The sequence below is a fragment of the Leuresthes tenuis genome, unplaced genomic scaffold (assembly GCF_036924035.1).
Source record: "Leuresthes tenuis unplaced genomic scaffold, fLeuTen1.0.hap1 SCAF_2, whole genome shotgun sequence".
Classification (NCBI taxonomy): domain Eukaryota; kingdom Metazoa; phylum Chordata; class Actinopteri; order Atheriniformes; family Atherinopsidae; genus Leuresthes; species Leuresthes tenuis.
In genome coordinates this window covers 20,458,644-20,476,064 of record NW_027325356.1, presented here as the reverse complement: position 1 = coordinate 20,476,064, position 17,421 = coordinate 20,458,644, and the positions used below count along the sequence as shown (strand labels likewise).

Here is a 17,421-nt window from a genome sequence, read left to right as displayed (position 1 = left end):
TCACACATTCCAAGGAAAGGTCAGATGGAGACTAAAGAATAATAGCTATATTAAACACATCCACGATCCCACACTTCAAGATAAAGCCTTTAAAATAAATTGATCCATGCAGAAAAGAAAGAAATGCAAGAACATTGTGAGTGATTTCCCAGCAGAAAGTAGAAAGTAGTGTCTTGTGAACTAGAACAAAACAAAGGATGTACAAGAGTTAATTTTAACTGTGACACTGGTATAATTTGTCTATTGCTGCCAAGAGAGAAATGTTTCTAGAAGCTTACGATTTTTGCATAATTTCTTAAACTTTTTTTTTGTACAAAAAAATAGTTAAAAAATGAATAAATAAAAGAAGCATATGGGTCTTTAGTTTCATTATGTCAGTAGAATGTGTTACAATGGTCCATTAAAGATGATGCGTTTCTTCGCCGTTTTTTATTTTTTTATTTTGTGAGTTAATCAGGCTTAGTTTTGAGATTAGTTTCCTAGTTAAGACCCAGAAGGTAGAAACAAAAACGTCTAATCAAAAGGTCTACACCCACACTTCCTCAAATTCAGCTGTTCAGTGGGAATCAATGTCAAGTTCACCGACAATGGAAAATAAATGTCATATATGGTGACAGATGGTCAAAAAATGTTAAAAACATCACAAAACAAGTTGTCATTTTTGTTTATTTCTTTTACTTTGAGCAGAATTGATCATTTTTCTCAGTGTTCAATCATCATCTTCGGCTTTGGAACTTGCTTTAACATGAAGCTCTCTAATATTTCTAATCACCAGTAAATCCAATGATAAGTTACTGCTGTGTTCATTAAGGCTCAATACCTAATTAGCACAATATATTTTTTTTATTCATCATGAGCTGATAAGACATTTTTGTAGAATTTCAATCAGTTAAACCCGCTCTCGGGTTCTCCGCAGCCCCTTCAGGGGATGACATATTCACAGATGTACTTCTTGAGGCTGCGGCACACCTCATCGTACCACTTTCCTTGTGCAGCCACTGAAAGAGCAACACAGCTCTCCCTCTTCGTTCCTGTGGGCTGCTTCTTGGAGCGATCCCAGTTGAAGTAGGTGACTGGCAGGCTGTTGACATCGACATACTGGCCTTCTTTCACTATGTCTGCCACACCGATCCAGAAGTCCCTGGATCCTGGAGCACTCCTCTTTGCGTAGTCTCTCAGTTCATTGTTTTCCATCACGTCCCGTGGTGTTGCAAGAGTTCCTCCCTGAGCAATGCAGTCTTCATTTGCCTGATGGTAATGTTTGGGTTCCTCAATTGTAAGATAACACTTCCTGTGAGCTTTAATGCCCCGGAGACACACTGAAATCACAGAGAGCTTTTTCAGGAGTGAAATTACTTATATAAATTACTAGAAATGTGCCTTTAATCGTTTAAACCGTTGCATTGTTTGCTCAGAAACATCAACGGAAACATCCTCCAACTAATTGTGTTACAATCATCCAACTTGCAGTTCAACCTTTACAATTTCATGGTTTCTATGGGTGCTGCTGCCCTCTACTGGTGTTTCTACTGACCATCGGGGACGGGTTATCTCTTTGAAATGACTACACTATTGCATGGGATAGCAGTGAAAGTAACATTATTAACAGGCCATTGTCAGGTAATGTATCTACTCAGTTATGTTAAATGACATACTGAAGAGTGCAGTTGTGCTTATGGATCAAATGCATGAATTTGCTGTGATCTCCATTCCTATTAATCAGTTTAGTGAGGTATTACCTGTCTGCAGCGCCTGCATCTCTTTCAGTGAGTTCACCTCCTGCCACAACCTCTCAAGCTGGGCCCTCACATCATCATCCTCTGCAGCTGCACCTCGACGAGGAGGCAAGAAAAACAGGTAAGATAAACACCGATACAGAGCACATGATTCGTGGACTGATTTTTAAAGCTACCTCCAGACTGCCGAGGCGACACGGCTCTCCTGGTGCGAGATGATCGGCCGCAGCAGAGCAGGGTGAAGCTGAGAAAGAGGAAGGCAGAAAGGGCCGGACGAACCATGTCTGAGGCCAGCGGATGCTAAAGTCCAGGACCCTGTGGCACACCTCGTACTGCTGTGAAACTAACCAAAAAAACTGCAGGCTGCTCATATATACTGGCCCTCTGTATGCCTGTCTGGGCTCTCTCGCTGCATTGGCTCCAACTCTGTTTGTTTTTGTCCAAACATCAGGAGGAGGTGAGGGTGGCAAAAGGGTGGAGGAAAATAAAGATTTCCTTGTGTCTAGTTTATCTTTAGATAAATATTTACCTGGAACAAGGTGCACTGAGTAGTGTTCCCTTTCATTTCTCCAAAGTGGATGGAAATTTATTGACTGCTTTACTTTAACAGTGAGCTTCATCTTATCCCTGTCTTGTCAGTTTTGGGCATCCTAAGTCTCAGCTCCACTTTGTGTCTACGGAGAAAAAGTACCTACATCAACAGCTTCTAGCTGCCAAGTACACTGGTTTAAAGCAGTAAACATATAAAAGTTTAATTCACCACTTCAGTGTATGAAAAGAAACAATTATTGCTGCCATATCCATACAGGGTAAATTTATAAGTATTCTTAATATTTTTGTCACACAGTTGTATAATCTTTGAAAATAAAGCTTCTATTAGACCCATGGGGTTCAAGCTTCTAGCATTGCTACAGGCAAGGTTATTTATAGAGTAAGATGTATACATACGGAGGGGGTGTGGGGCAAAAGAAACAAAACCCACGGCCATATGGACTCAATATAGCCACACACCTCCTGAAATCAGTTTGAGTATGTTTTTCCAGCTTCATTTCACATACCTTTATCCCCACAAGATGAAAAAGTATACCTCGACTCAAGGTTATGAATGTCCCAACAATGGACACTGCACCAAAATGAGGCAATGAGCTGAATTCAGGATAGATTTGTCATGGAAAGAAGTTGCAACACGGATGATGATCTGAGCATGTGCTTTTTTTCAGCAAGGTGAATACGGAAAAAAAAAAACAGTCTTATCATTTCTTTCCCAGTTTACACTGTACCTGGCTGCATCACACTCAGTGCATTGTGTCCAGTCCAAGTTCTGGCCTGCTAATAGCTGTTGTAGCACATTCTTGTGTGCAGTCTCAATGCAAACTCTGTGAGCGCTGCTCTTTCTATTTTAAGGCCAATGTGTGATGCAGAACTCGCACCGCTTTACAGTGGGTTGGTTCTGCAGTCATAAATAATTAATGAAGACCTGACAGTGCATGGACCGGTTCTGACCAGACAGGCAGCCTGGGAACATCACAGTGGAGGTTGACAGGTCAACAAGATCTCATTTTCCTGCTCTGACACGCATACAATTTTTGTTTCAGTCACAAAAGAAAAAGTATTTAAACCCTTAATTGTGTGATTGATTATTCCTCACTTTGGTGACACAAAGTGTGAGGTTTAATAGCTTCAGGGCCCAAATTTCAGAATCTAATGTGTACAATAAGCATATTATTCAGTCTTTATTCTGTATAAATGTGCATTTATATATTTTTATATATATTTTTATATATATATATATGTGTGTGTGTGTATGTGTGTACAGCACTCTTTAGAGAGGGTATAAAAGCTCTGCAGTTGTCATCCGAAATAAGATTTCTAAAACAAAACGATGCACGTATACTTTGCAGATAAATTTATTCAAGTAAACTGAGCTGTGCTCAAAGAAAGTACACAACAAAAACTGTGACGAAGAAATGCAATCACAGGTAAACCAGTTTCAAAGGAGTTTTGTGAATACACTACACTGCTGAACCTCTTAACACACGTTGAGCTTTTTCTTTTACGACATGAATTATACGCACACTGAAAAACCCACACACTCCCACACAGACACACACACACACATGAAATCAAGACCCGTCATTAAAGGCGTCTAAACTGAGACGCATTTCCTGGAGCGTCAACGAATCTTCATCCTGATCTCAAAGTCTGGAAATCGATATCATCACTTTGACCATAAACGCTGTCTCCACATTTCATCTCTCACCGTCAAAGCCTGAAGAGTTCACTCTGTTCGCCATGTTGTTGGGAAATTCATACAGTTGAAATGTCTTCAAATGGCCCTGCTGTGAAAGACTGGCCTTTTTCTACATATTCTTTAATAGAATAGGGAAAATGCTGTTTGATGTCCGCGTTCTGAATAATTCTGAATAATCCGGATCATCTGTCAATAACACATTTATAACACAAGCTCGAGCAGACAGTGAAAATGAAATGTGTGCTCAGGTTTTTGGAGAGGCGTATGTATTTGTGTTTCATTAACAATTGGCAGAAATTAAAACACAATGATGCTCAAACAAACCTCCCTTCTGCCTCTATAGATCAACTCACTGCACGGATATTTTATCTCAAAGATTTATGGCACTTTTGTTGGGAGGCACCAACAAGTTAGTTCAGACAAGCAGCCAGAGCCTTCGTAGACCTCTGACAATCCAGATTTTGCCGTCACACTTTACCTTGCATTTCTTCATATTCTGTCAAATTTGACTCTCAAGAGCAAAATGTATAACACTGTAAATGACGTAGAGTTAAGACTTTACAGTGTTTCGCACTTCAGTGACTGAACTGAGGAATCCAATCGGCACTACATAAACAGAGCCCCAACCCCAAGTTATATGACGAGAGGAAGAACCGATGTAATAGTTTGCACGCCGACATTAATATTTCACTCAATATTACTTTTTTGTTTGTTCAATTTGAGCTTTACATACTGCCTGTATTTGAATGATCAAACACTCATTGGTGGCTCAAAGGCACCGGTGATCCCATAACTTGTCAAGGTTGGCAGGCAAGAACACAGTTTCATGCAAATATCGACACGCAGACGTCTCCATCTCTTCAGGTTGGTAAATTATTGTAATATGCAAAAGTGATTTACTCCCGTGGTGGGAAGCATTAGACCCCAGGATAATGTTGTCAAACTTATTCAGTAGTTTGCTCTCTTCTTATCATTGTCATCACAGAAGACAAGAGAGAATTTAGTTTCACTTTACGGTCACAGTATTAGACTCGTGTTTTTACTGCATCTATTTGAGTGCTTATCATGAGGTGATAATAGCAGGTAAGCAGGTTTAGACGCTTATTTAGCCTGTCTCTAATTCAGTAAGCTGTTGGTAGATGCCATTAACTATAATATGCACACAAGCCAATTCATATTACATCGCAGATCAGAGGAGACTTCAACAATGGCTTCAGAGTGGCTCGTGCACTTGTTTCCTGGCTGTAATCAGGTTGTAATTCTCCATTTCCCCTTTCTTTGATCGATCAACTGACAGGCAATAGATTACAGACAAACACTTACTGTACACACACACACATTCATGCATACACATATACAGCACATGCAGACATACACACTCGTGTGTGGTTGCGTTCCTCTGTGGTGAATCTGTGCAGTCTCTAGGTATACTGAAGTGGCGTTTGTGGACTCTAATGGATGAAAGGCATTCGCTCCTTGCTGTCATTATCTCCCTCAGGCTCCTCTTCTTCCTCTCCTGCTTCGCTGGTCTCTGTGCTGTCGTTGGCCATCTAGTGGTGAAATGATTTTCAGCAAATTATTTACCATTTATTGAGCTAGCCATACAGAGAGGAGGAGTAAACAAACGTGAGCGTGCATCAGGCGGTACAGTGAATGTGTAAATGTGCTCTCAAATGATGGGCAGCTGTGTGCCAGACATACACTTAAGCATCTGTTTCCTGAGTTAGATGTCGAGATCAACATGCAAAACACTGCTGAGAAATATGAGGGAAGTTCTATTATCTCTCACTTACAGCCTTGACTTAGCCTGAACATTTGCTGAACATATCACAGATAAAAAAAACTTGAATTAAAGATGAAAGCCCACACTTCTATGACATTGGGATTGTTTCAAATTCATTGTGGTGATCTCCTGCGTCAAGACTGTTAGAATGAATTCAGTATACAAATTCTCTTAAATCTGCCTACAGATTGGGTGAAAAGGAACTGGGACACCACAAGAGCTAAGTATTTTGCTTAATTAGCAGTTTCCTAAACTGGTTTTGTACTGTCCTCCTCAGTATTTATACAACCTGCCATCCACAGTGATTTACTTATCTCTTTTATACAAGTGGTTGAGAAATAAAGCAAATGAAAATATTCACAAGATGGCATACAGCCAACTAATTTAACACATTGACATAAGGTTAATGAAATAAGTTAAACGCTTAAAACCAATCCATATCAATGAATTAAACTACAGGAAAGCTCTGTCTGTGAATCGCTGTGATGAGATATCTTTTAGCTTTGGAAAACAGCACCAAAAAACACTTGAAAATGTTGTTTTTACCAGAGGGGTGGGAGACTTCTCGACATCCAGAATGAGTTTTCCTACATTGCCTCTGTCGTGAATTCTCTGCATGGCTTCTTTTACCTGAAAGTAAAATATAACATGAGCTCCTTTTTTTTTTTTTTTTAAGTATGGTTAATTCAAACCAACCAAGAGCAAGAAACTCTAAAAACTTTGGTTTTCAAGCTTCTTTGGGACTTTTACGTATATGTTTAGCCTACATTGTTTCAGTGGTGTTAAAAAACATCTGATTAAATGTGCCAAAATGCATGTAAACAGGATAACAATAATGTCTTCAGGGGTTTTAATGTCTCTTATGGCACAGAACTTTTCTGTTGTGACACTCAAAAAGCAAAACACCTGCTGAAGAAAATGTCTCAGTCAATCAAATCCACACAGCGGTCCGATAGTTTCCCTGTTATTTAAGTCTTTAGACCACTTTCAGAGAACAGCTTATCATTACGTCCGACTCACTCGACTATTCTATTTGACACAGCTTTATATGGGATAGTTGTCTTGCAGTCGTCTTGGAGTCAGGTCTTGCAACTCTAATAATCTAGGAAAAAAACCTTACAGCAACAAATTTTAAGTATCCTCCAAATTCTCCATTTCTAATTTCTACGAAAATGAATGAGCATATGTTGCTCTGAAACCTGTAAATACCTTTCAGCATTGATGATGCCTTACCAGATGTTCAAGGGTTCATGACATTAATGCAAACCCACCAACCATCAGAGATGCTTTTTTACTGAATGCTGATAACAAGCCGGATGGTCCCTCTCCTCTTTAGTCTGGAGGATACAGCTTCCATCATTTTTAGAAAGATCCTTACATGTCAATTTGTCTGATCACAAATTATCACAAATTCAATGAGCTTTGGCCCAGAAGGTGGCAGCAATTGCTTCCTGGCATGACAGAACTTTAACCTACATTTTTGGAAGGCACTGTGAATTGTGTTCACAGACAATGATTTCTGGAAGTGTTCCTGAGCCCAAAAAGTGATTTCCATGACAATATCATGCCTGTTTTCATTGCAGTGCTAATTTTTTTGCCAGTCTGTAGTCAGAAATTCAGATTTTCCATTTGTTATCGAATGCACCATCAGTACCGGACAGGTAACAGTCGTTGTAAAGAAATTGGTGAAATATTGGCCAAATAAGCAAAAGTTCTCAATGTTAGCCACTAAAAACTCAAACAAAACAGAGGAAATGAGGAACAGTGAAATCCAGGGTTTATGGAGCCAGTATGTGACTTAGAAATCCCAACGGGAGTCCTAAATGGTCTTATTAACCAACCAGCAGCCGTAACATTATGCGATGCGTGTTTCAACAACTTGGGCAAGTTCAACACAAGGGTCATGACAAGATTGTGCCTAAAAGAGGGATCAGTAGCTTACCAGCTGTCCGTGGTCGAACTGCAGAGAAGAAAAATGTAAGTATTTGAGAAGAGAAATTCCAATCATATATTTTTCTCTCAGTTTGTTGTCTGGTCTGAGCTCTTAGGCTAAATACTGTCTACTTTATCACACCGTAATAATGTTCTCCAAGGGTTAGGGAGAACTCCACATCTCAAAGGAGGCAGACTCTGAGGAAGGACTTGAGTTGGAGCAGGTCACTCCACTCCCTAAAATGATTCGCTTGAATAGAGGTGTAAATAACTGGAATGAAAAAGGAGTTGCTACAGTGTCTCTCTTGGGTTCATTTTGGTCAAAGCATGTCATATTAAGACTTCAGTAAATTGTGTCAGCTTTGGAAGAAAGGGTATACTATGCCTCCTTGAAGTGTTTCAGTCAAAAGAGGAAATGTTGTATAAAAGGGAAAACACCTTTTAATCTTTTTCAAGATGAACCAAAGTGTAATATCACATAGGAAAAGCTAATTATGCAATATAAAAAAAACAAAAAAAAAACAAATGAAAGTAAAACTTGGTGAGTCATCACGTCAAGAACAGAAAAGGGAAATGATCATTTCACAAAAGAAAGAACATGGCCAACATCTAGATGAGAACATTTATCAGTTTACAGTCAAAAGGAATTCCACACTTCTGCTATCAGCATGTTTCTGTTAATTACTTTCCACAGCGCGTGTTTCTGGAATTTGACATGTTCTCAAATCAATTAAACTTCAGTCCAGTGCTACTGACAGTTCAACATTACCACAACACTGTCAGAATCCTTTCAGCCTCTGCGATCAGGCCAACGACCTGTCAGCTTAAGAAAGCCTGAGAATTGGTCCATATCGCCAGTCAGCTGCAGTCTGATTTTCTAAGAACAGGGTGGTGGAAGCAGGTTGGCTGTAATCGCAATTTTCTCTACACACCACTGCATTCAACCATCAGTCTGCTGTGAATGGTACTCCAACACCTCAGTGATCATAAGGCAGGGTTGAAAAAGGTTTGCATTTGCATGAAAATAATGAATATCTAATCATGGGGCAATGGTGGGAGCAACAGAGTGCTGCACGCTGGCCTGAAGATTTAAAAGCATGTATAACTACTGCTCCTGTTCTTGGTTCTTACACACAGAGATATTTCTTTGACTTTTACATATGTCATTTGCCTGTCTGTGAAATGGCACACAGAATACTTGCATATTCCATTCCATATTCCATAGAATATTACGTGACAAAGGTTCATACTTAAACTCAAATCACTGTATTCTTTAACAGTTTTCAGATTACTTAGGAGTTAACCTTCCCAAAAATGACCCACTGTTATTAGACTATTGTCTAATGTTTTTTTTTGGTTCTGCAGGAGATAACAAAATAAATGCTTGTCATGGTAAGAATGTAATGGGGGCTCTGGTTTTATTTTAACATGCCCAAGAACAACCTTTGCATCCAACAACATGTCTGGCATATACAAGCTTTAACGTCAGTGTCTCTTTAAAGGAAAAATTCAAAAAGCACAAAAGAGGTCATATCTCTTTTTTTCTCATTAGTCTACACAGGCATAAATGGATGCTTGCCCCTTTGTCTGAAACCAATGTGTCACAAGCATTCGGTTGTTAAAGGAAACGGCAGAAAACAAGCCGGGAGAAAAAAAATAGGTCAGAAACTCGTCCGGCACTTGGCTGCCAGGTAGCAACTTTTCAGAGAAGACGGGATAAGCTGCACAAATATTTGAGGACTGAGATGTTTGTGTACAATGATAACGTATCAGTGTGAGATATTCTATGCTGGTTGACTTCTATCTCTCAGTATCATAAACAGCGTTCACCTTAGAACTAACAGCAACAGAGAAGAAAAATGGATATTTTCATTAGTAAAACTACTGGCGGTCAGAAAGCCTCACACTTTTCTGTTCCTGTCAAACACATATTCACCAATGTTTCAGTCCAGAAAGAAAGGTTGCTATGGTCAACACGTAAACTAACGCCCAACGAATAATTCTTTCAGGCATAATAACAAGTGAGGCAGGCTGCGCCCCGAGCACCACATCCCACGCCATCCTCCCCTCTAATGAGATTCTTCATGGGCAATGCTTGCAGTGAATGGCCTGAGCGACCTGCCAGAGTTTAATGATAACAGAACATGGGAATTTTCCCATGAGAAATGAAAATCTGAGGACAGCAGTTATTTAATCAACAACTCTCACTCTCGCTGATATTTGATACAAAGTTCAGAATCACTTAAAAGGAGCTTCTTGTGATCTAATGGATGAACTGTCTTTGCTTTAATCTAAATTCTTACAGGCCAAGAATAAACCTTTAACTGCATGTACAGTAGCTGGAATTAGTTTTGTGTCAAAGCGGCACAGTATAGTTGATTTACACCCACACCGTGTTTTCCTGACCAACAAGGCCTTTGTTTGAGTTGAACATGGGCAGAACTTTGTCAGAATTACACAAGGTCTCCAAATTTCATGAAGCAATAAAAATAGGGATGATGCAGCCCCTTTTTGTACAAGTGCAATAAACTAGTGCTGTTTGACCAAGAGGCATGTTCTAAATGTTATCCATGTAGGCAACAAGATGTAGAAAATTAGTGGGAGAGGTCCTGGCCCTGCAGAGAAACATGGACAGTGCAGAGAAGGGGGAGTGTGGATATGACCAGACAAAGAGGTTGAACTGAAGCTGTGTAATGAATGAGTACCGCATGGTGTTCCTTGTCTGAAAGTAGTGTTGGAGCTATCTATTTAGTAAAGGAAGCACTGTGAATGTTTAGAGCTCAGTGCGTACAAAAGGTCCTCATGAGGGTATGAACGATAAAAATATGAAATTGAGAGGAAAAGTTGGACATTGTTAGAAAGAAGAGCCAGTCTTTCCCTGACTGGCTCAATGTTTTAGGGACTCAAAGAAAACACAATTCTTGGGACCACCTTACTCCAGGAGAACAATGGTGCTCAGGTGACACGATGGCTAATCAAAGCAAAGAAAAGTTAAAAAGCAAAAAGACTTGTTGGGTCGAATGGGGCTGGAACTCATATCTGCCCTCCTACCTACTTACAATTATTTCCAGGTATCTTAACAGTGGAAAGCATTACATTTGTGACGGGGTCAGGGTGAAGACAAAGGACATCTGTGGTCTTAGTGGACTGGACCAACTACTCATCTGATACCATCAGATTGGTATCTGGGAAGATTTTTTTTTTGCTTTTTTTTCGGGTGAAATTTATCTATTTTCTTTTTTTGATACTTAAATTCGTGATCTTGTTCGGTGGTGGTCAAATTTCAGCTTTATTTGTAGTGTTCATGCATTCAAGTTTATGTGGTTTGGAGTAGACCCTCTGAGACCTTTGAGGAAGACCTGAGCAATCCGTAGAAATAAAGACCAAAGTGATTAACTGTTGGGCTTCTAGTTGCTGTGTAATAATTAGTACACATGAAAATGCAACCTACCCACCATCTGTGGGTCCAAAACCAGCTGACAGTATCTCACAGAAAGCGGCCGCATCGACAACAGGCTGCTTTGCTGCTCAGGATACATTTGAATTAAATCTATAGATGTATAGAGAGCAACTTTACCGTTTGACCGCTTTTCGGCTCGTGGACTTCATCGTGGTCACCATAAAACAACCATGAGTCAGCATTTATAAAGAACAAACCAACCGGTCAAATATACAGCCACACAGATGTATTAAAGAATGGGCACTGAGAGGAGTAGGTTTGATTGTTTCAAACCAATTGTTCTCCCACCCAAGTTTGTATGTGAATAACTCTGCCCTAAGACACGCCCTTTTGACATTACATAATAGAGCCTTAAGTCCTCTGAGTTCAAAATGTAAAGAAAAAATGTAAAAAACCTATTTAAATGCTTGATTTTGGATGTTTTTATGACGACTCTGACGAAGGCTACGAGCTGAAGTGCGTCAAACAGTGACGTTTATACACATACCACAAGTGTTGCTAAAGCTTTTTGCCTCTCCAAGCACCTCGGAAGCATGTGAAAATGTGCCAGGAACTTCAAAGTTGATTATTCAATCATCGTTCGCTCTCTGGTCACTACAAGTTCTTACCTCTTCCAGCGCCCACAGGGAGTCGACTACAGGCTTGATCTTCTTCTGTTCGTAGAGGCACAAAAGTTTGTCCATCACCGATCTCACGAGACTAGACCTCCCTTGTTTGAAAAGGAGATTGAGGAGCGAGAAACCAGCAATGACCTTGTTCTCTTCGTAAAGTTTAATGGGATTCACCTTCTCCACCTGCCACCACTGGAGAAAACAAACCGTAGAGACACGTGAACACAGAGTGCTTCAATGCGATTAACTGAGCAGTTACAGGATACTGTTTCTTTTAAATGATGATAACAGACTGCATGTCTGACTCACAGATTTTGCAAAGCTGAAGAAACTCTTTGTTTCCCCAGTTACCATGTTTGACGCGCCTGAAAAAACAAAAATAAAAGGATTGCCGCATGCTGGACAGAAGTGGCTGGTTGATAACAGGCAGCGATGACGCAGGAACGGTGAGGCGGGGGAGGATCGGTTGGCACCTCAGACCCTTAGATCTGTGCAAGCATGCTTTTGCACGTATTTAGTAAAACTACAACTAATGAATTAACCTCCTGCTGATGCCGTTGCTTAATGCAAAAGGCTTGACGGGAACTCAAGCAATTAATAGACACCAGATAAAAGTGGTAGCTGTGAAGGACAATACAATGTCTTATTCCTATTAACCTCATTACTTTGCAAACTGTCCAGCTTCTTAAACAGAGTATATATATATACACACACAAGACACCGTGGGAGATTGGGACACTATACTACATATAAAACACTATGGGAGACTGAATTAGATTTATGCTTTCATCTTAGAAATCAAGCTGTACCAGGGAGACAGTAACTTCATTTATTGCAATCTTAGTGTATTTTCCCTTGTCTAAAATGCTTTCCTTAGTCAATATTACCATGAAAGTTTAAGCAAATTGAGTAGAATATCTCAATGCACTGTACATTTGTTTTTGTTTTTCTCACTCTGAGAGCGCCAACAGAGAAAGGTAAACTTTACTGTAACACAACCCAAAGACATAAGTGTCGCCCCTACCGTAGAGGATGTAAGTCCCCAGTGGCTTCAGCAGATTCAGGCCTTTCCCTGTGTTCTCTCCACACAGGCAGTCCAGCACAATATCAACTCCATCTGGAGAGATCCTGTTGAGCAGAGACAAATGACGTCCACAGTAAGACAGCAGCAAGCAGTAATGAGACCATCAATCTGTTCAGGAGGTCTCCGCCACGACTTAATCTGATCATATTAAAGGTGTGGCTGTGAGACTGATAGGAAAACATGTTTTTAGCTAATGGCAGTGCCCCTCAGGATGGTTAAATGACAAGCTCCTAATTTGGCGAATGCAGATGGGCTCAACGGGCAAACACATCAAACATTTTTGCTTATCATAGCAACCCCGTGTGCTCAAAAATGATGACAAATTCTTAAGGCTACTTCAACATTTGATTTTGAGTCCTTATATCGAGATTGGTATAGATAAATTAAAAGGTTGCCTTTAATTAACTTAAAGCTTGGTTCAAAAGCTTTGCCAAAAAGCCCGCTGTGACTGTGCCAAAGTGTTAAAAGTGCAGAAAGATAGCTTAAAGTGTAAAAATGTCATCAGGAGTACCTGTGCAAACTGTGCTGCTTGGCCCCAAATGATCAAAATCAACATGGAAAAACACTGTCCAATCATTAGAGGGTTAACTAACAGCTATTTGCATCATGAGCTAATCCACAGATATTTTTACGAAATGCAAAATCTGCCATTTCCCAGAGTCCAAAGTGATTGTATTCAGACGTATTGCTTTGCAAAGCCAAACCCCCTCAGAACAGGTTGAATTCAAACTGAAATGAAGCTGACCTCTTACACTGAAATCCAACCAGAGAATGTTTCGGAAATGAGTTTTTCCTTGATTAAATTAACTGATTATGAAAACCATTTCGGCTAAAACAACAAATCACTTAATCGATTTGTCACCGGCAGAGAATTCATTCGAATTAATTGGGATAATTGACAATTTTAAGGTGAAGAAAAATCCCTCCTTCCGAATTAGTTTTGAATAAGACCTCCCTTTGAGCATAGAAGGAAAGTGTTACGGGTATTTTTCACTCATTTCTGACAATTTTTATGGCTTTAAACATTTATCTTGAAAATAGCAACAAGACTGAGTGAATTAATCAACTAAATTAGATTCAATTCAGTTTCAGCTCCAATAGCAGCCACTTATCTTTCTAGCTAAACCCTAATAAGTTATTTGTCTAACTGGTACAGGTCCACTGACCGTGTTGTGAAAAATCATCAATCATTGAGATCAAGTATGAGTAGAGGACACGATCTTATAAAGTGATATAACTGCATTATAACTGTGGGCACTGAATGCTGAAGGTCAAAACATACTCTGGGTCCATACATTCAATCTGTGATTCATCCCGTGGAGCAGCGTCGTGCTCTTTCTAATCATGGATTCATAAGTTATGAGCATTCACTCTCTGGGGTATTTCTGTCAGTAAAACTTGTTGTGTTCAGCCCACAGTCTTCTTCCCACAGGTTCCTTACACAAATAAAACAAGGATATTTCACAGTGCCCACATCATTTTACACTGCGATACAAAAAACTTTTGGTCTTGGCTTGTCGCGAGCAGCATAAACCAGATAACTTTTGTCATTATGAGACTCGTTACAGGAAACAGACATGAAAGAATGTTAGGCACGCCGTGACCGCAACTCCTTACTTTCTGCCTTGCGGCTCTCGGCACCTGCTTGGCTGGACTGCTTGGTGGTCTTGTGATTCCCATGGTTTTTGCCTTTTGTAAAAAAAAAAAAAGGCTAATTTAACTGAACTTTGCACTTGATCCCGGGAAGAATGTGTGGGCCAGAGAGATGAAACGCGTAATCCACAACCACTGCTGATATGTAGGCAGAAAGCACCGAACATCAAATGCTAATGAGGCTTATAAAGTGACAACTAGGAGCTTACTTATGACTTTTATAAATATATATATATATATATATATATATATATATATATGTACGCAAATATACCTGTGTTACAAATTATAGTAAATTACTGTGAGAGCTTTTTGAAGCACAAGAGGTTGTGTGATGATATAAGTTTAAAGTTCAGAGCATAATTCTAACAAACCCTTCTTTGCACTGCGATACAACTGACAGCTGTATGTATGCATGTAGACATTAGAATATTTAGGGTATCACTGCTCAGCACCTAATTGGCTCCGTTGTTCCACAAGCAGACCACCACCCTACACAATGCTGCTGCTCTCTGATACAAGTCGTGGGTTGCCATGGGGACAACTGCCACACAAGCCCAAATAAGGCAACTAGTAACATCTGCATCCTCGCCCAGCCCTCCGCCCTGAGCAGCGTCCACGTTATCACATCGGTAAGCATGTGAAGCGAGCCACAGCGACCTGATGATGCCTTCAGCTTTAGTCCCGCTTCACAAACGGATGCCTCCAAAATACACCCAAAGAAACTGAATACAGACCCTGTCGTAGTCGAGAAAGACACACGAGGCACGCTTACTTTTTGACTTCTTGTATGTAGTCGACGTTTCGGTCGAAGAGATGAGTCACAGAGTCTTTAATAGCAGCATGTTTAAAGCAGGAGGCGATTCCAAACACAGTTATATTAGGTACGGTGGAGCAGAGCTGAGCCACAGCTTGACCCTGAAAATGAAAAAAACAGTTACAAATATTCATCAATGTCTGAAAACACAAAAGATAACTGAGTGTGTCACACAAAGCAGCGCTCTTACATTTTTTATATATATATATATGTATATATCATAACTATGCATCTAAATCTACAGCTGAATGCTGCGGTTTAAGACTTATGCTGCAAGTTTGTTTAATTGGCTGAACTGCTGTTGTGCTTTGCAGTGGTCGAAGAAGAAATGCACTTACGACACCACCTCCTGCCGAGTGGACCAACACCGACATCCCCTCTCGCAGATTGGCAACTTCAAAGAGCATCATATAGGCAGCCACAAAGTTCAGGGAGAATGCTGCTGCCTCTGCAAAAGTCATTTCATCTGGCATCTTGTAGACAAAATCCACTGGTGTGCAAACCACCTCTGCCCAGGCATTATAATTCACAAAAGCCATAACTCTGTCACCTATCTGAAAGGAACATATCTGGTTAGCAGCACAGCAAAGTCGATGGTGATGAGCAGCTATCACAGGTGGCAGTAGATGGATGATAATATAGCTTAGCTCCATAGTGATTCTCACATGTATCTGTCATATCTCTAGATGAAATGACAGCCTTCCTGTGTTTCAGGCAGCCTGTATTCACAGACCTACCACGTAGACAACCTTTAACTTCCACTTACTTCAAATCCCTTTGTGTTCTCACCCACTGACTCCACTATTCCACAGCACTCGAATCCAGGGACGAGGGGGGGTTTTGGAGGATTTTCAATGGTCCCCTGACGAACCATCAAATCCAGGAAATTCAAGCCACTGGGAACACATGAGAATATTAAACTTGTTTTTTGTCGACCATCTGATTCGGTCTGAATGAAAACCTTGCCCTGAAGTGCCTGGCCACTGGCAGCTATCTAATAACACGCATTTAATTGGAGCTGTTAAAAGATTTAGGGATTACCCAGTGGCTGTTCTTTTCATAATTATCTGCAGCGAGTCATAGGCTAGTTAGTCCTCTGTGAATACAAGGCCAGATCCCACAAATATTCTGCACTGTATAAAACGGAGTGCACTTTCATCTTAATAATGGGTTTGCCAACACTGGCAGTTTCCCAGCTGCAATCTCAAAGGGACTTGATCAAATCTTGAGACCTGATGAGCCATTCAACAGATTTCTGTTATTTCTGTGGCTGAAAGATGCTGACATCAGTTTGGTTTGTTATGAACGGGCTGCAGCCAGACAACCTCTTCCACTAGAAAAAAAAAAAAAAAGAAAAGGACCTGTGGCTTCATGACTGCGAATTTCCCATGAAGGTGCTGCTCAGCGTTGACTCTCGGTAAACCACCGGAGCACAACGCAGTCTACAAGTGCATATAAAAGACACGAGGTGCTCTCATACTTACCATGCTTTGACGCGGATCTTCACTTCACCATCCAGAGGCTCGGGCATTGCCTTCTTGGCTACCCGGAGTTTGTTCAGACCTCCAAAAGCCGCCAGCATCACCGCTCGCATTTCTTTCGCACTCCCAGCGGAGTCCACGTTTACAGGTTCTTTCTTCGCATTTTTGTCAATCATGTACTCGGTCTCCTCCGTCATATCTGCACCTTCTTTAGCCATGTCAGAAACCAAGCAGCTCTCCGCTCCTTGTCGGGAGTGATGTGGCGTGGAGCTCGCACGCAGACGAGGCGCCGTTATCCACAAAGGAGCCGATCGAGGATCTCACTGTCCGCCGGTTTGTTCAGTCATGATGGCAAAAAGAAATGAATAAAAAAAATACTCAGTCTTAAAGTCTGAAATATAAGTCTTACGAGCGCGTAAGAGAAATGCTGCTCCGAAAACAAGAGTTTTCTATTTTAGGGATGTACAAAACATTTCAATCGTTTTGCATGATCCTTTCCAAAGTGGAAAGGGCGCCATCTGCTGGTAGAAAACATGCAAAACTTTGCGGTCTCACGGTAAAACTCCTCCAGTCCGCAAATCCACAACGCGTCTAAAACCAAGGTGGAAAGCCT

At 40.6% G+C, this 17,421-nt stretch overlaps 2 protein-coding genes across 2 annotated transcripts; both read right to left on the bottom strand.

The window, feature by feature from the left end:
• Positions 1-860: 860 nt before the first annotated feature.
• On the bottom strand, positions 861-2,124 carry clec3a (C-type lectin domain family 3, member A). The gene is made up of 3 exons (XM_072381252.1): positions 1,913-2,124; positions 1,740-1,826; positions 861-1,319 (listed from the first exon to the last, which is right to left on the bottom strand). The coding sequence occupies exons 1-3, from the start codon at positions 2,016-2,018 to the stop codon at positions 922-924; spliced, it is 591 nt and encodes a 196-aa protein (XP_072237353.1). The 5' UTR covers positions 2,019-2,124; the 3' UTR covers positions 861-921.
• A 1,511-nt stretch (positions 2,125-3,635) lies between these two features.
• Positions 3,636-17,252, bottom strand: vat1l (vesicle amine transport 1-like). The gene is made up of 9 exons (XM_072381251.1): positions 16,812-17,252; positions 16,094-16,223; positions 15,666-15,881; positions 15,286-15,428; positions 12,798-12,901; positions 12,083-12,138; positions 11,771-11,965; positions 6,317-6,400; positions 3,636-5,537 (listed from the first exon to the last, which is right to left on the bottom strand). Exons 1-9 carry the CDS (start codon positions 17,024-17,026, stop codon positions 5,439-5,441), a joined length of 1,242 nt encoding a protein of 413 aa, XP_072237352.1. The 5' UTR covers positions 17,027-17,252; the 3' UTR covers positions 3,636-5,438.
• Between the last annotated feature and the right edge of the window lie 169 nt (positions 17,253-17,421).